We start from the raw sequence: 19,432 nt of genomic DNA, 5'->3' as shown, positions 1-19,432 counted from the left end.
CAGATGCAGAGAAGAATCGTATGAACAGCAAGAGGGGAGGGGTAAATCTGGAGACTGGGACTGACATACACGGACCACCACATACAGAACAGGTAACTAACGCGAACCTAACACTGTCTTCAAGACGGCAGAATAGAGGGACGTGTGCTCACCTTCTCCTGCACGAACTCCAGAACTGCAACTTGCTGCTGAACAAGCATCCAGAGGACAATGTTGGATCCCAACAAAAAATGATGCCCCACACCCAAAGACAAAGGCGAAGCCCCAGCAAGATGACAGAAGGGGCAAAATCGCGTTTAGAATCAAACCCCATACCCGCTGGAGAAGCTCGGAGGGCTCAAACAAAACCGTGTGCGCACCAGGCCCCGAGGCCCCAGAGACCAGCCACGCCTGCCTTAAGTGTGAGTGTCTCCTGTGGAGGGAGGGTCAGCAGTGGCCTGCCGCGGGCACAGGGGCTCTGCAGCAGACCTGGGTCACGCTGCGTGGGGCATAAGCCCTCTTGGAGGAGACCACCACTGTATCAGCCCCACCCACAGAGCCTCTGAGCAGACTAGAACCCCCAGGGAATCTGACTTCGGAGACCGGTGGGACTTGATTACCAAGTTTCACAGGACTGGGGAAACAGACTCTCGCAGGGCACTAAGAAAACCGAGTGTACCAGGACCGGGGGAGGGGAGCAGCGACCCCACAAGAGACGGAGCCAGACTCGCCAGGAGCGGAGGCGGCGGCTGACAGCCTGACCTCAGGCCAAACAGGGAGGGAACACCGCCCTGCCAGCAACAGAAAACTGGATTAAAGAGTTACCGAGCATGTCAACAGTACCTTGTTGACAAAGTCAAAGCTAGTCTAGTCAAAGCTATGGTTTTCCCAGTAGTCATGTGTGGATGTGAGAGTTGGATTATAAAGAAAGCTGAGCTCCAAAGAATTGCTGCTTTTGAACTGTGCTGTTGGAGAAGACTCTTGACAGTCCCTTGGACTGCAAGGAGATCCAACCAGTCCATTCTGAAGGAGCTCAACCCTGAATATTCACTGGAAGGACTGATACTGAAGCTGAAGCTCGAATACTTTAACCACCTGATGTGAAGAGCTGACTCACTGGAAAAGACCCTGATGCTGGGAAAGACTAAAGGCGGGAGGAGAGGGGACAACAGAGGATGAGATGGTTGGATGGCATCACTGACTCAGGGACATGAGTTTGAGCAAGCTCTGGGAGTTGGTGATGGACAAGAAGACCTGGCGTGCTGCAGTCCATGGGGCCACAGAGTTGAACAGGACTGAGCGAGTGAACTGAACTGATCCTGGCCCCATGCACCAGAACAAGACCCAGTCTCCCCCCTCAGTCAGTCTCTCCCATCAGGAAGCTTCCACAAGCCTCTTATCCTATTCATCAGAGAGCAAAGAGAATGAAAACCACAATCACAGAAAACTAACCAAACTGATCACATGGACCAAAGGCTTGTCTAACTCAGTGAAACTAAGCCATGCCGTGTGGCCACCCAAGATGGGCGGGTCATGGTGGAGAGGTCTGACAGAATGTGGTCCACTGAGAAGGGAATGGCAAACTACTTCAGTATTCTTGCCTTGAGAACCCCATGAACAGCATGAAAAGGCAAAATGATAGGACACTGAAAGATGAACTCCCCAGGTCGGTAGGTGCCCAATATGCTACTGGAGAAGATTGAAGAAATAACTCCAGAAAGAATGAAGGGATGGAACCAAAGCAAAAACAACGCCCAGTTGTGGATGTGACTGGTGATGGAAGTAAAGTCCGATGCTGTAAAGAACAATATTGCACTGGAACCTGGAACGTTAGGTCCGTAAATCAAGGCAAATTGGAAGTGGTCAAACAGGAGATAGCAAGACTGAGTATCGACATTTTAGGAATCAGTGAACTAAAATGGACTGGAACGCATAAATTTAACTCAGATGACCATTGTATCTACTACTGCGGGCAAGAATTCCTTAGAAGAAATGGAGTAGCCCTCATAGTCAACAAAAGACTCTGAAATGCAGTACCTGGGTTCAACCTCAAAAATGACAGAATTATCTCTGCTCATTTCCAAGGTGAACTATTCAGTATCACAGTAATCCCAAGTCTATGCCCCAATCAGTAACGCTGAAGCTGAAGTTGAAAGGTTCTATGATGACCTACAAGACCTTCTAGAACTAACACCCAAAAAAGATGTCCTTTTCATCACAGGGGACTGGAATGCAAAAGTAGAATCAAGAGGTATCTGGAGTAACAGGAAAATTTGGCCTTGGGAGTACAAAACGAAGCAGGGCAAAGGCTAACAGTTTTGCCAAGAGAACACACTGGTCATAGCAAACACTCTCTTCTAAGAACACAAGAAAAGACTCTACACATGGACATCACCAGATGGTTAATACCAAAATCAGACTGACTATATTCTTTGCAGCCAAAGATGGAGAATCTCTATACAGTCAGCAAAAACAAGACCGGGAGCTGGCTGTGGCTCAGATCATGAACTCCTTATTGCCAAATTCAGACTTAAATTGAAGAAAGTAGGGAAAACCACTGGACCATTCAGGTATGACCTAAATCAAATCCCTTACAATTACATGGTGGAAGGGACAAATAGATTCAAGGGATTAGATCTGATAGAGTGCCTGAAGAACTATGGACGGAGGTTCGTGACACTGTATAGCAGGCAGTGATCAAGATCATCCCCAAGAAAAAGAAATGCGAAAGGCAAAATGGTTGTCTGAGGAGGCCTTACAAATACCTGAGAAAAGGAGAGAAGCTAAAGGCAAAAGAGAAAATGAAAGCTATACCCATCTGAATGCAGAGTTCCAAAGAATAGCAAGGAGGGATAAGAAAGCCTTCCTCAGTGATCAGTGCATAGAAATAGAGGAAAACTATAGAATGGGAAAGACTAGAGATCTCTTCAAGAAAATTAGAGATACCAAGGGAACATTTCATGCAAAGATGGGCTCATAAAGGAGAGAAATGGTATGGACCTAACAGAAGCAGAAGATATTAAGAAGAGGTGGCAAGAATACACAGAAGCACTATACAAAAATAGATTAATGCTCCAGATAACCATGATGGTGTGATCACTCACCTAGAGCCAGATATCCTGGGGTCCAAAGTCAAGTGGGCCTTAGAAAGCATCACTATGAACAAAGCTAGTGGAGGTGATAGAGTTCCAGGTGAGCTATTTCAAATCCTAAAAGATGATGCTGTGAAAGTGCTGCACTCAATATGCCAGCAAATTTGGGCAACTCAGCAGTGCCCACAGGACTGGAAAAGGTCAGTTTTTATTCCAATCCCAAAGAAGGGCAATGCCAAAGAATCCTACTGCACAACTGCTCTCATCTCACATGCTAGCAAAGTAATGCTCAAATTCTCCAAATCAGGCTTCAACAGTATGTGAAGCAAGAACTTCCGGATGTTCAAGCTGGATTTATAAAAGGCAGCAGAACCAGAGATCAAGTTGTCAACATCCACTGGATCATAGAAAAAGCAAGAGAGTTCCAGAAAAACATCTACTTCTTCTTTACTGACTATGCCAAAGCCTTTGACTGCGTGGATCACAACAAACTGTGGAAAATTCTTAAAGAGATGGCAATACCAGACCACCTGACCTGTCTCCTGAGAAATCTGTATGCAGGTCAGGAACCAACAGCTGAAACTGGACATGGAACAAAGGAACGGTTCCAAATTGGGAAAAAAGTATGTCAAAGCTGTATACTGTCACCCTGCTTATTTAACTTATATGCAGAGTACTTCATGTGAAATGCTGGGCTGGAATCAAGATTTCTTTTTCCCCCCAATGGGAAATTATTCAGTCTTTATTTATTTTTTTACCTTACAATATTGTATTGGTTTTGCCATACATTGTCATGAATCCGCCACGGGTGTACATGTGTTCCCCATCCTGAACCCCCCTCCCACCTCCCTCCCCATCTCATCCCTCTGGGTTATCCCAGTGCACCAGCCCTGAGCACCCTGGAATCAAGATTTAAAGGAGAGATATCAATAACCTCAGATATGCAGATGACACCCCCCTTATGGCAGAAAGTGAAGAAGAACTAAACAGCCCCTTGATGAAAGTAAAACAGGAGAGTGAAAAAGCTGGCTTAAGACTCAACATTCAAAAAACTAATATCATAGCATCCGATCTCATCACTTCATGGCAAATAGATGGGGAACAATGGAAACAGTGACAGACTTTATTTTCCTGGGCTCCAAAATCACTGCAGATGCTGACTGCAGCCATGAAATTAAAAGATGCTTGCTCCTTGGAAGAAAAGCTATGACAAACGTAGACAGCATAATAAAAAGCAGAGACACTGCTTTGCCAACAAAGGTCCATCTAGTCAAAGCTATGGTTTTTCCAGTAGTCGTGTATAGATGTGAGAGTTGGACTATAAAGAAAGCTGAGTGCTTAAGAATTGATGCTTTTGAGCTATGGTGTTGGAAAAGACTCTTCAGAGTCCCTTGGACAGCAAGGAGATCCAACCAGTCCATCCTAAAGGAAATCAGTCCTGAATATTTATTGGAAAGACTGATGCTGAAGGTGAAACTCCAATACTTTGGCCACCTGATGTGAAGAACTGACTCACCAGAAGACCCTGATGCTGGGAAAGATTGAAGGTGGGAGGAGAGGGGACGACAGAGGATGAGATGGTTGAATGGCATCACTGACTCAATGGACATGAGTTTGAGTAAGCTCCAGAAGTTGGTGATGGACAGGGAAGCCTGGTGTGCAGCAGTCCACGGGGTCACAAAGAGTTGGACACGACTGAGCAACTGAACTGAGGTGAATGAGAACCTACTGTATAGCATTGGGGTGGGGTGGTAAGAAAGTACAGTCTGTTTGTAGGACATACATTAACTTAACCTTAAAAATGCATCCCAATTTACAGTGCAGACAAATACTGTTTGATTCCCACGTATACGAGGTACCGAGAATACCTAGTCAAATTCAGAGAGTCAGAAAGTAAGGATAAATTGGTAGATGCCAGGGGTTGGGGGGAGGGGCATGGGGAGTTAGTGTTTATGAGAACAGAGTTTCAGTTTAGGAAAGTGAAAAATATTCAAGAAAGAGATGATGGTGAGCCATACGGTGGCTCGGTGCTCAAGCCACCACAAGCTCCACCTGCAATTCAGGAGCTGTGGATACTTGGTTTGATCCCTGGGTAGGGAAGACTCCTGGAAGAGGAAATAGCAACCCACTGCAGGATTCCTGCCGGGAAAATCTCATGGACGGAGGAGCCTGGCGGGCTACAGACCATGGGGCCACAAAGTGTCAGACGCAACTGAGCAGGCACACACAGACACAAGCTGTACAAGAGTATGAAGGTACTCAGTGCCACTGACATGTACAGTTAAACATGGTTGAAACAGTATGTTTTCTATTACGTGAATTTACCAACGACAACAAAAGCGGCGAGACAGGCCGCCAGGGAGCCCAGGCGCGCGCTGCGCCTCAGCCCTCCAGAGCCCGGGGGCTGCTCAGCGGACAGACGCCGCAGTCTGAAGGCCCCGCCCGCCCTGCTCTGCACACTCGCCCCCGTCTCTCCACCTGCCCGTCTCCCCACCGGCAGCCTGCTGACCAGGCCCACGGGGCAGCTGCTCTTCTCCCAGGAGTGTGAAGAGGGTGCCCGGTGCTGCGTGTCAGCGCCGAGTCTGGGGGCCGCGGGCTTGGCCGCTCAGCTGTCGCTCACATAAAAAGCGACACCTGGAGAGCCCCTGGGTAGCATGTGGCACCTCTAAACACAACGACAGAACCGAGTTTCTGAGCCTACAAAGATGACTGGACCTGCGGTGCCAGCGGCGACACTGAGGCGCGGTCCTGCAGGGTCCTGCCTAGGCGGTCAGCCGGGCTCTCTGCAGGCGACACCCCTGGGGCCGCCACCAGACCGGAGACTTGCGTAGTAACTTGCTATAAGGCCGGATGTGATTTTATGTGGAAAAAAGAAAAAAGGCTCAGAACCTGGCAAACTAAGGGTCTTCTTGTTAGAAACATTAAAAAGAAAAAGAAAGGGCCTAAATAAACCTTGGTATTCACAATACTGGCTTTCAAAGTGTGCAGAAGCACTGTGAATACAGCAGGCCTGAGCCCGCCTAGAAGGCAGGCCCCTGCCTACAGCCCCTGGGGCCCCAGATGCCACTGGAGTCTGTCTCCCTTAGGGTCCAGCTGTGATCCCTCACCATTCACTGCGATCAACCTCTGTCTTGAGTACAACGATATGTTGAGTTCCATGGGTCATTCCAGCCCATTACCAGCTGAAGCGGCGATTCTGGGATCCCCAACATGAAAGTGTATCACACTTCTCAACAGTTTGGTAACCCTTCTGGAGAAACACTACTCAACATCGTGACGTAATTCCGGGACTTCTCCGGTGGCCCAGTGGTTAGGAGTCCGCCTTGTAGTACAGGGAACGCAGATCCAACCCCTGGTCGGGGACCTGGGATCCCACGTGCCGCGGAGCAACTACAGCCCCCCGCCCTGCAACTGAAGATCCTGCGTGCCACAACTAAGACCCAACTCAGCCAAACAAATAAATATAAAGGAAACAAACACTGATAGATTCCAACCATACTCAAGTATGGTAATCTTTGAAGGTGTTAAAAAAAAAAATCAATGACGAGAGCCAAATCCGGTTATCAGAATTAGTAAACTCCTAAAGAGTGGAATGCAGATGACACCAACCTTACGGCAGAAAGTGAAGAGGAACTAAAAATAAAAAGCCTCTTGAAAGTGAAAGAGGAGAGTGAAAAAGTTGGCTTAAAGCTCAACATTTAGAAAACAAAGATCATGGCATCTGGTCCCATCACTTCATGGGAAATAGATGAGGAAACAGTGGAAACAGTGTCAGACTTTATTTTGGGGGGCTCCAAAATCACTGCAGATGGTGACTGCAGCCTGGAAATCAAAAGACGCTTACTCCTTGGAAGGAAAGTTATAACCAACCTAGACAGCATATTCAAAAGCAGAGACATTACTTTGCCAACAAAGGTCCGTCTAGTCAAGGCTATGGTTTTTCCAGTGGTCATGTATGGATCTGAGAGTTGGACTGTGAAGAAGGCTGAACGCTGAAGAACTGATGCTTTTGAACTGTGGTGTTGGAGAAGACTCTTTAGAGTCCCTTGGACTGCAAGGAGATCCAACCAGTCCATTCTGAAGGAGATCAACCCTGGGATCTCTTTGGAAGGAATGATGCTAAAGCTGAAACTCCAGTATTTTGGCCACCTCATGTGAAGAGCTGACTCATTGGAAAAGACCCTGATGCTGGGAGGGATTGAGGGCAGGAGGAGAAGGGGACGACTGAGGATAAGACGGCTGGATGGAATCACCGACTCGATGGACGTGAGTTTGAGTGAACTCCAGGAGTTCGTGATGGACAGGAAGGCCTGGTGTGCTGCAATTCATGGGGTCGCAAAGAGTCAGACACAACTGAGCGACTGAACTGAACTGAAAGAGTGGAAGAGAACAGGTTCCAGTTGGCTACAAAAACAGTTCCACACAAGTGAGATCTCAAAAATGCTTCATTAATGATTTCTTTTGGATAAACTAGACAAAATTTCCTCAAAGAACCAGGGCAAGACTGGCAGATAGCATCTACTAAGCAGGCAAGAGGAGGAGAGATGCTCAGCGGGGCCTGCAGGTGTCTCTTATATTGAGTAATTCTACCACCACCTCCCACAAGTCCTATTTGGAAAACACACCCTCCCAACTGCACTATTTATATTCTCCATCAAAAATTCAAAATACTTAACCACCACCCAAGTTCCCAGTTTTCTCCCTTAGAAACTGGTGACTCCATACAAGGCATTTCACCTCTGTGACTAAACTGAAATTTAGTTTCAAATATAACTTCTAAGCCTCCACCATTGCCTTAAGCAAGGCAAGCGGGGAAACAAGAAGTGGAGCCATCCAGTCCTGTTTCTGTAGCACATGTCAGCATTTCCGCTGCCCGGTGACAAACCCAAAACTCCCCTGGGAGCGGCCCGCCAGTCCTTCAGGGCACCTTTGTCAGCTGCTCACAGCGATTCCTCAGCATCCAGCTTATACTAAGTTTAACCCCGGCCTCTTTCATGTGGTACGTATCCTGCTACTCCCCCTCTGGATGGCCAAGCCATCCCTCACACGTCTTCCTAGAGAGCAGGAGGAGACGCGAGCTGGAGAGGACCGTGGGCTGTTGGTATATGAGGGAGGATGTGCACAGCTGAGACTCAGAATAGGGAGGTTCTTTCCAGGGACGCTCCAAAGTCATCTGTTATCCTGGGTAACCCTAGAGACGGTTTCAGATGGTGCGGCTGTTATCTGTTGCAGGGGGTATCAGGTTCACTACCAGCTACAGGACCGCTAGCAGCTGTGGCTGAAGGCTGAGCCAAACAGAACCAACCTGGATTCGTGCAGGTCTTTCCATAGTGCCCGCCTCTAGCAGGACGTTTGCAAGTCACTTCCAAGTACACGGGCAATTTGCATTCTCAGCGTCACCTTCCTGCACCTTTTCCCAAGTATTTTCACAGGCTTAAATTTTACAGCTGCACTGCCTGTGACAACAGGTCCATCAAGGCGAAGGCAGATTTGGACTCCCCTGGTGGTCCCGTCTGGCCATCTCATCCTCTGACACCCTCTTCTCCTTCTGCCCTCGATCCTTCCTAGCTCCAGGGGCTTTTCCAAGCTGGGTGGGCATGGCCATCTCCATTTTACAGATGAGGAGACTGCAGCCCAGGTGAAGCCAGAATCAGAATCCAGAGCTGCCCGAGTCTGGAGCTCAAGCCCTTCCTTCACTCCCGGGCCACAAGGTGCCCCGTATTTTGTGGGTGCGTTTCAATGAGTCACAAGCTCCGGGCCTGACTCTCTGGAAACCGTAATTAACAAAGGGACCTACCACTATCACATGAGGAGGAGGACAAACAAACTGGTTACCAAGCAATAATAAAGGCCTGCACCAGGCTTTTGAAAACAGATTGGAACAGATATCTTCCTAGGGAGACAGTCTGGAAAAAAGAATCAGCAAAAAATTGAGATTCTGGACAGACTGAGATTCTGGAGAGAGTGGAATGTTGAGGAGTCAGGGGAGCTGTTCGACAGCACAGAGGTGTGAGTGGCCATTCTTGCATTCCAGGCAACAAACGGAATGTCTTTGTCCTTCAGTCTGGGAATCCTACCATTTAGCTCGTATTATAATGGAAGCAAAACAAACACTTGTTCCTGCTGACATGCAGCATAAACCAAAACCAGTTTGCATCTTGACATAAACCAAAAACAGGAGACCACCCAGTTTTAGATCTGGTCTCCCAAACAAATCGAACCTTGCACATTTCATATAAGTTGCCAATGTCTGGAGATAAGATCTCAGTGTATAAGGTACTGAAGCCAGAAGAGCTTTTCCATCACTAGCGCACTCATGGTAACCTGGCACTCTTGGTGCCACTGCCACTTTCCCTATGAAAGTACGTCTTCTGTTTCTCCATGGGCAAGGCAGACCTTGCAAGCCACTCTTTCACATCCCTTTGCAAGTAACCTTTTTTTTTTTTAACATGGACCATTTTAAAGTCTTTACTGAATTTGTTACAATATTGCTTCTGTTCCTTCTGTTCTGATTTTTTTGGCCCTGAGGAATGTGAAATGTTAGCTCCCTAACCAGAGATCAAACTGGAACCCCCTACTGGAAGGCAAAGTCTTAAGCACTGGACCACTAGGCACAGTCCCATTGTACAGTTTTGGATGAGTTTTCCTTTTTTGTATGAGCAAATTTAAAACTTTGAAAATTCCCACAGTAAGGAAACTTTAATTTAGCATTTCCCTAACTTATTTGGGGGCCAGAGCACCTACAAGAGCACAAACTCTGATGTCACATGTGCCACCTGGAAGCTGAATAACCTTGGAAGTCACTTCACTGCTGAGGTTTGGTTCGTGATCCACGGAATGGTGTGTGTTGCTGGATGACAAGCAACATGGCTGGTAAGGAACCTCAAAGAGCACCCAGGGCACCTCCAACAAACATCACTTCCTACAGAACTGATCCCTTCTCAACCTTCCAAACCACTCTAGTTTCTCTGCACCAACGTCCTGCAGGACACTCCTATCTGGGAAAACCGGAACCAAAGCTTTTAGATCAAGCCATCTCCTAGGATAGAAAGAACAACCCCATGGTGATCTTGATTTACATTTCTGTTCCTCCAGGTTGATGTGAATTCGGGGCAAGCTTCAGGTCGGAGCACAGCTTCTCCTCATCTGTCAAATGAGACACCACGCAGATGGGAGATTCCATTACAAAGCAGCGCAGACACAAGCACCCTTATGCAGACGCGGCTTAGGCGGGGTAACCGGAATTTGGTATACAGACCACAATGATTAAAGATATTGTCCAACAGGGGGAAGTTTACAGAAATATACATAAACATACGCACAGGTGCTCACAAAAGACCTTCTATTACAAATAACCTAGTGAAATTCTTTTCTATCCACACAAACTGCCAATTTCTGACAAGAGCACATAGGCCTTGGATTAACTGCTTAAACGGTTAATAGAGACTAATGCTAACAGGAAACTTTTTACATGACACTTTCTCAACTATTCATAGTAAAGAGAAGTAGTAACACAGATGATACTTAAAACTCTTCATTATATATAATCGAACCATACGACTGTGGGGCTGGGTACCGCCGCCCATCATTGTGTCCCACACAGATTTAACTCAGACCAACTATTAAAAGCTGTACTTTCCAGGTTCAGTAAGAGCAGGACCCCCAAACCTTCGAGCCACATCCCTGCCGAGGAATGCGGTGTTACACACACCAAGCTCCTTCTATTTAACGGGCGCAGTGGAGCCATCCGGTTTTGAATTTTCCACAACTACCCGTCCCCCCGTTACCGCTGCATTTCTCCACAGAAATGGGTTTCTCCACAAGGGGCGGCTCTCACCCTCCGTCGGCCTGAGTTCCCTGCACTGCAGAACAGGAATAAAGTCTGCCTAGTACATTACTGTGAAGGCTGCTCAACACAAGCCTTGGGGATACGCGGGAACAGAAAGAAACTTCCAGCAAACGCTATTTCCCGCACAGCAGCTTCCAACTCGCTACCTGTGCATGGGAGTTCTCCGGACGCTTAGGAACCGAAGGCGGCTTCCGCAGGCCCTCACCGACGATGAGAGCCTACACCTGGGGGTATCGCCATTCGTAAACGACCTCCTCGGCCCCCTGGCTGCACAGCGGCGGCTTCGCCCCAGGTCTCGGGCCCACCTCTCGGCCCGCACGACCCGCCAGCGCGCCCTCCTTCCAGCCGGGCGGCGGCCGGCGCAGCGCCCGCGGGGCGCCGCCACGCACCGCCGGCTCCTGGGCAGCGGCCCCGCCGGAGCCCGAACCTCGGGAGAGCCGCTCCCCACCGCCCCACTCCGGCTCGTTTTCCTGGCGCGGCGGTGAGGCGCGCGCGGGGAAGGACTCGCGGCGCCGCGCACTGACCTGCAAGTGACCTGCTTGGTGCTCATGGCGGTCGGATCGGAGGCCCGTCGTGCGGCCACCGCCTCTAGCTCTCCCAGCCGCCGCCGCCGTCGCCGCCTCGGCCTCGGCCCCGGCCCTGCCCATCCCTCGGGGCCGCGTCACGCCGGCGCACGCCGGCGTCTCCGTGCCGCACGCTGCTGGCGCCGGCAGGAAACCTCGCCGCCGTCACAATTGGTTCCGCCCCGGGGTGAGGCGGGGCCAACCGCCAATCGCTGCACTCCTAGTCCCGCCTCCGCAGGCCTCCCGGGCGGGCGTGGCTAGCCTCTCAGGCCCGCGGGTTTTACGCCCGGGGGCGCATCGTTAGTCCCTACGGGTCTCTCCTTTTCTTCTTCACCATTCCTTAGCGACTTCTCGTGGCTTAGGATCACCTCAGCCCTCCCGCGGCCAAGCTCCCGCCTCTCCTCTGCGCAGTTCAATTCAGTGTCTCACACAGGAGGAGGCAACGGCACCCCACTCCAGTCCTCTTGCCTGGAAAACCCCATGGACGGAGGAGCCTGGTGCGCTGCAGTCCACGGGGTCGCACAGAGTCGGACCCGACTGAGCGACTTAGCAGCAGCAGTAGCAGGACTGCATGCAGCACGCCAGGCCTCCCTGTCCATCACCATCTCCCGGAGCTTGCTCAGACTCAAGTCCATCGAGTCGGTGATGCCATCCCACCATCGCATCCTCTGTCGTCCCCTTCTCCTCCTCCCTTCAATCTTTCCCAGCATCAGGGTCTTTTCAAATCAGTCAGCTCTTCGCATCAGGTGGCCAAGTATTAGAGTTTCAGCTTCAGCATCAGTCCTTCCAATGAATATTCAAGGTTTATTTCCTTTAGGATGGACTGATTTGACCTCTTTTCTGTCAATGGGACATTTAAGAGTCTTTTTACTGCTGTAAAAATATTGTCTTCTGATGAATGAACATAGAAATATACTTCCAGTTACGTAGAACTTTTGAAATTTCTTTCAGAAACTTAGGAAGAAAATTGGAAAATTTGTAGTTTTCAGTGTAGATGTCAACAGCTTTTATTATGTTTATTCTCACGTACCTTGGTGAGTTTTTTGGACGCATTTTAAATGATATTTTAAAAAATGTCCTAATTGTTTATTGCTTGCTCCGTGCTACATTCATGTATTAGTTCCAGTGGTTCCTTTGTTGTTTTGGATTTTTTACACATACACAATCATACCATCAACAAATAATGGTAGTTTTACTTTGTTAGCAGTCTTCACATCCTTTATTTCTACCTCATGCCTTATTGCACTGCTGAGAATCTTCAGGGCAACTGTGAACAGAAGCGGTAACAGTGGACACCTCCATCCTGTTCTTGAGTTCAGGGAAAGTAATATTTCATCATTAATTAAAATGTTAGGCCCAGAGTTTTTAAAGTTACCCCTTATCAAATAAAGGCAGTTTCTTTATCATTCTAGCTTTCTTTAAGACTTTGTAATAACAAATGTCTTGTTCTTTTAAATCAAATCTGTTTTTCTCCTCTCTGAGAAAACCACACGGTCCTCTTTATTAACGTATTGAATTATATCAATTGATTTTTCAATGTTAAACCAACCTGAGATTCCTCAGATATACCTCACTTGGCCATGATATATTATTCTTTCTATAAATCATCAGATTCGATTTGTTAATATTGTGTTTAGGAATTTTGCATCCTCATCCATAAGAGAGATTATTCTGTAGTGTTCCCTTGTGACGTCCATCTCAGGTTTTGTACTTGAGATCTGCTGGCCTCGTAAAACACGTTTGGAAGTCTTATCTCTTTTCTATTCTTTGGAAAAGTCTGTATGATAGAGGTATTAATTTTTCCTCTAATATTTGGAAGAATTCACCACTGAAGCCACCTCAGCCTGCAGTTTCTGGCATAAGCAGATTTTTAATTAAAGATTTAATTGCTGTCTTACATATGGGCTGGGTTTCCCAGGTGGCTCAGTGATAAAGAATCCACCTTCCAATGCAGGAGATGTGGGTTTGATCCTTGGGTCAGGAAGATCCCCTGGAGTAAGAAATGGCTATTCTTGCCTGGGAAATCCCTCGGACAGAGGAGCCTGGAGGGCTAGAGGCAATGAGGTAGCAAAGACTCAGAGGCAACTGAGCATGCACACACCCACGCACATATAGGCCTATTTAGATTTTATCTTGTCAGGTTTGGAAAGCTTTTTTTCCCCAAGTAAAATAGTCCATTTCATTAAAATTATTAAATTTATTGTCACGGAGTTAATAATATCTTCTTTAAAAAACGATCTGTAAGCTCCTTTCATTACTGATACTAACTGGTATCTCCTTTCGTTACTGATGGACTTCCCCGGTGGCTCAGACGGTAACGCGTCTCCCTACAACGTGGGAGACCTGGGTTCAATCCCTGGGTTGGGAAGATCTCCTGGAGAAGGAAATGGCAACCCACTCCAGTATTCTTGCCTGGAAAATCCCATGAATGGAGGAGGAGCAACTTCACTTCATTCCTGATATTATTTGGTATTTTATCTCTTTTTTAAAAATTCATTTTACTAGAAATTTATCAATTTTGTTAATCTTTTCAAGGGAGAAGCTTTTGACTTTGTTCATTTTCCCCACCGTAGATGCTTTTTATATTTCACTGATTTCTGCTCGTATCTTTACTACTTTTTTTCCCCCTACATTCTTTGAATTCATAATGCTATTGTTCCTGGCTTTTTCAGATGGAACTTCAGATTATCAATTCTCAAATGTTCTTCTTTTTTGAGTATTTAGGGCTATAATTTTTCCCTCTAAGCACATTTTAACTGTGTTTCACAAGCTTTTAAGTCCTATTTTCCTTATCATTCAGTTCAAATATTTTCTAATTTTCATTCTTTGACTCATAAGTTATTTAGAAGTGTTCTGCTTAATTTTCAAACAACTGAGACTTTCTAATTATCTTTTCCTCACTGATTTCTAGTGTAATCCCAGTGTGGAATTGTCTGTTCTCCTTTTGGTTTGGTCAACAGTTGATTTCTACATTTTGAACCTGTGTTTTAGGCTCAAATTTAATGCTTTATCTTTTTGTGTGTGTTATACATTACCGAGAAATGTTCCTTTTCCTGCTTAGCTGTACTTGTTAACCAGGGCAGAGTTATATCAGTGAAAAAAAAAGTGTTACAAAGTGTCAAGAAATTCTTCTAATTTTAAAAGTAATTAGAAGAAGAAACTGGAACTAAAGTGCCATTCTCATCACATATTCTAAGGACTGGACACACAAACTATGGAAACTGAATCAACAAGTAGAAAATATGAATAGACCTCCACCAAGAGATTGAATTAGTAATCCAAAATCTTCCCACAGAGAAATTCCAAAACCAGTAGCTTCACTGGATCTGGGGGCTCACTCATGTCTGACTGCTTGCGACCCCCGGGAACTGGAGCCCGCCCGGCTCCTCTGTCCGTGGTCTTTTCCAGGCAAGAATACTGGAGTGGGTTGCCATTTCCTTCAGGAGAGGATCTTCCCAGCACAGGGACTGAACCCTGGGCTCCTGCATCGCCAGGCGGATTCTTTACCACTAGCGCCACCTGGGGAGTCAAGCTTCACCAGTGAATTCTACTGAACATTCAAAGAAGAATTAACACCAAATTCTTTGCAGAGTCTTACAAAAAAACAGAAGAGGATGGAATGCCTTCCATTCTGTGAGGCCAGTATTACACCTTGATACAAAAAGCAAACACATCACGAGAAAACTACAGGCCAATACACTTTATAAAGAGAAATATAAAACTTTTCCACAAATTACTAGCAAATGGAATGCAGCAATACAGAAAAAGGATTATCCACCATGACCATGTGAAAAGTATCCCTGGAGTGCAAGACCGGTCCAACATACGTAAATCAATGTAATTCACCATGTTAAAAGAAAAAATAATATGCTCATTTTAGTAGACGTGGAAAAAAACATTTGACAAAATCTAATGCCTTTTCTTTGACATTGTCCTTCTTTGGTATTGGAATGACAACTGACCGTTTCGAGTCCTGTGGCCACTGCTCAGTTTTCCAAATTTGCTGACATATTGAGTGCAGCACTTTCACAGCATCATCTTTCAGGATTTGAAATAGCTCTACTGGAATTCCATCACCTCCACTAGCTTTGTTCGTAGTGATGCTTTCTAAGGCCCACTTGACTTCACCTTCCAGGATGTCTGGCTCTAGGTGAGTGATCACACTATCATGATGATCTGGGTCGTGAAGATCTCTTTTGTACATATCTTCTCTGTATTCTTGCCACCTCTTCTTAATATCTTCTGCTTCTGTTACGTCCATACCATTTCTGTCCTTTATTGAGACCATCTTTGCATGAAATGTTTCCTTGGTATCTCTAATTTTCTTGAAGAGATCTCCAGTCTTTCCCATTCTATTGTTTTCCTCTATTTCTTTGCACTGATCACTGAGGAAGGCTTTCTTATCTCTCCTTGCTATTCTTTGGAACTCTGCATTCAAATGGGTATATCTTTCCTTTTCACTTCTCTTCTTTTCACAGCTATTTGTAAGGCCTCTTCAGACAGCCATTATGCTTTTTTGCATTTCTTTTTCTTGGGGATGGTCTTGATCCCTGTCTCCTGTACAATGTCACAAACCTCCATCCATAGTTCAACAGGCACTCTATCAGATCTAGTCCCTTAAATCTATTTCTCACTTTCACTGTATAATCATAAGGGATTTGATTTAGGTCATACCTGAATGGCCTAGTGGTTTTCCCTACTTTCTTCAATTTAAGTCTGAATTTGGCAATAAGGAGTTCATGATCTGAGCCACAGCCAGCTCCCGGTCTTGTTTTTGCTGACTGTATACAGCTTCTCCATCTTTGGCTGCAAAGAATATAATCAATCTGATTTCGGTGTTGGCCATCTGGTGATGTCCATGTGTAGAGTGTTCTCTTGTTTTGTTGGAAGAAGGTGTTTGCTATGACCAGTGTGTTCTCTTGGCAAAACTCTATTAGCCTTTGCCCTGCTTCTTTCTGTACTCCAAGGCCAAAATTGGCTGTTACTCCAGGTGTTTCTTGACTTCCTACTTTTGCATTCCAGTCCCCTATAATGACATCTGCCTGCAATGTGGGAGACCTGAGTTCGATCTCTGGGTCAGGAAGATCCCCTGGAGAAGGAAATGGCAACCCACTCCAGTATTCTTGCCTGGAGAATCCCATGGACGGAGGAGCTTGGTGGGCTACAGTCCATGGGGTCACAAAGAGTCAGACACGACTGAGCGACTTCACTTCACTTCACTTCAATTGTTTAAAAAACTAACTTGGGCAGAAAAAAAATCACAGTTAGTTGTTGGCACCCCCAGTAACCATCACAGAGCCTGGCACATGGTTGATGTTCAGTAAATATTTATTGATGGGAATTCCCTGGCAGTCCAGTGGTTAGGACACCATGATTTCACTGCAGAGGGTCTGGGTTTGATCCCTAGTCAGGAACTTTCACTTTCACTTTCCCCTATAATGAAAAGGATATCTTTTTTTTTTTTTGGTGTCAGTTCTAAAAGGTCTTGTAGGTCTTCATAGAACCATTCAATAAGCTTCTTCGGCATTACTGGTCAGGGCATAGACTTGGATTACTGTGATATTGAATGGTTTGCCTCAGAAATGAACAGAGATCATTGTCGTTTTTGAGATTGCATCCAAGTACTGCATTTCAGGCTCTTGTTGACTATGAGGGCTACTCCATTTCTTCTAAGGGATTCCTGCCCACAATAGTAGATATAATGGTCATCTGAGTTAAATTCACCCATTCTGGTTCATTTTAGTTTGCTGATTCCTAGAATGTCGATGTTCACTCTTGCCATCTCCTTCCACTTTGTCTTGATTCGTGGACCTGACATTCCAGGTTCCTATGCAATATTGTTCTTTATTGCACTGGACCTTGCTTCTGTCTCCAGTCACATCCACAACTGGGCGTTGTTTTTGCTTTGGCTCCATCCCTTCATTCTTTCTGGAGTTATTTTTCCACTGATCTCCAGTAGCATATTGGGCACCTATCGACCTGGGGAGTCCCTCTTTCAGTGTCCTATCTTTTTGCCTTTTCATACTGTTTATGGAGTTCTCAAGGCAAGAATACTGAAGTGGTTTGCCATTCCCTTCTCCAGTGGACCATATTCTGTCAGACCTCTTCACCTTGACCCTTCCATCTTGGGTGGCCCCACAGGCATGGCTTAGTTTCATTGAGTTAGACAAGGCTGTGGTCCATGTGATCAGATTGGCTAGTCTCCTGTGATTGTGGTTTCAGCCTGTGTTCCCACTGATGGCCTCTCTCAACACCTACCATCTTACTTGGGTTTCTCTTACCTTGGACATGGGGTATCTCTTCTCGGCCACCGCTCCTGACCTTGGACGTGGGGTATCTCCTCTGAGCCGCTGCTCCTGTGCTGCGCAGCCATCACTTCAGCAATATGTGAACCGTGAACTTCCAGATGTTCAAGCTGGTTTTAGAAAAGGCAGAGGAACTAGAGATCAAATTCCAACATCTGCTGGATCATTGAAAAAGCAAGAGAGTTCCAGAAAAACATCTATTTCTGCTTTATTGAGTATGCCAAAGCTTTTGACTGTGTGGATCACAATAAACTGTGGAAAATTCTGAAAGAGATGGTAATTCCAGACCACCTTACCTGCCTTTTGAGAAACCTGTATGCAGGTCAGGAAGCAACAGTTAGAACTGGACATGGAACAATAGACTGGTTCCAAATCAGGAAAGGAGTATGTCAAGGCTGTATATTGTCACCCTGCTTATTTAACTTATATGCAGAGTACATCATGAGAAATGCTGGGCTGGAGGAAGCACAAGCTGGAATCAAGATTGCCAGGAGAAATATCAATAACCTCAGATATGCAGATGACACCACCCTTATGGCAGAAAGTGAAGAGGAACTAAAAAGCCTCTTGATGAAAGTGAAAGAGGAGAGTGAAAAAGTTGGCGTAAAGCTCAACATTCACAAAACTAAGATCATGGCATCCGGTCCCATCACTTCATGGGAAATAGACGGGGAAACAGTGGAAACAGTGTCAGACTTTATTTTTGGGGGCTCCAAAATCACTGCAGATGGTGATTGCAGCCATGAAATTAAAAGACTCTTACTCCTGGGAAGGACAGTTATGACCAACCTAGATAGCATATTCAAAAGCAGAGACATTACTTTGCCAACAAAGGTCCATCTAGTCAAGGCTATGGTTTTTCCACTAGTCGTGTGTGGATGTGAGAGTTGGACTACAAAGAAAGCTATACAGTGCCGAAGAATTGATGCTTTTGAACTGTGGTGTTGGAGAAGACTCTTGAGAGTCCCTTGGACTGCAAGGAGATCCAACCAGTCCATCCTAAAGGAGATCAGTCCTGAGTGTTCATTGGAAGGACTGATGCTGAAGGTGAAACTCCAATACTTTGGCCACCTGATGTGAAGAGCTGACTCATTTGAAAAGACCCTGATGTTGAGAGAGACTGAGGACAGGATGAGAAGGGGACGGCAGAAGATGAGATGGTTGGATGGCATCACCGACTCAATGGACATGGGTTTGGGTGGACTCCGGGAGTTGGTGATGGACAGGGAGGCCTGGCGAGCTGAGGTTCATGGGGTTGCAAAGCATCGGACATGACTGAGCGACTGAACTGAACTGAACTGAATGCCTTTTCCTAAAAAAAACATTCAAAAGAACCAGGAAGAGAAAGGAACTTCCTCACCCTGATAAGGTCTTCTACCCAAACCCCACAGGTAACATCAGACTTAACGGTGAAAGACTGGCAGGTCTCCCTCTAAGATACAGGACAAGAAAAGGATGCTCACTGGTAACACCTCAATTCAACAGTACGCTGGAGTTTCTCACCAGGGCAATTAGGCGAGAAAATAAAGTTATTCTGACTGGAAAGGAAGACGTAAAACTATCTTTATCTGCAAATGGTATGATCCTGTGTAAAACTCTTAGAAGAAAGTACAGTCACAAATTTTATGACACTGCATTAGGCAA

The 19,432-nt window shown here is 46.2% G+C and overlaps 2 protein-coding genes across 2 annotated transcripts in view; both read right to left on the bottom strand.

Moving 5' to 3' along the window:
* The window catches only part of MKRN2 (makorin ring finger protein 2), a 38,143-nt gene extending 26,537 nt beyond the window's left edge, over window positions 1-11,606 (bottom strand). Inside the window, exon 1 of the mRNA XM_040246727.1 lies at window positions 11,445-11,606. Coding sequence (XP_040102661.1) covers window positions 11,445-11,470 — 26 coding nt within the window. The 5' untranslated portion in view covers window positions 11,471-11,606. The remainder of the gene's footprint in view (window positions 1-11,444) is intronic.
* A 6,030-nt stretch (window positions 11,607-17,636) lies between these two features.
* The window catches only part of TSEN2 (tRNA splicing endonuclease subunit 2), a 64,905-nt gene continuing 63,109 nt past the window's right edge, over window positions 17,637-19,432 (bottom strand). The window contains exon 14 of the transcript XR_005722149.1: window positions 17,637-17,898. The gene's annotated coding sequence lies outside the window, so the exon portion shown is untranslated. The remainder of the gene's footprint in view (window positions 17,899-19,432) is intronic.

Source organism: Oryx dammah, unplaced genomic scaffold, assembly GCF_014754425.2.
Source record: "Oryx dammah isolate SB20612 unplaced genomic scaffold, SCBI_Odam_1.1 HiC_scaffold_9, whole genome shotgun sequence".
Taxonomy (NCBI): Eukaryota; Metazoa; Chordata; class Mammalia; order Artiodactyla; family Bovidae; genus Oryx; species Oryx dammah.
The sequence above is the reverse complement of the archived record's forward strand: the minus strand, read 5'-3'. Positions and strand labels throughout refer to the sequence as shown.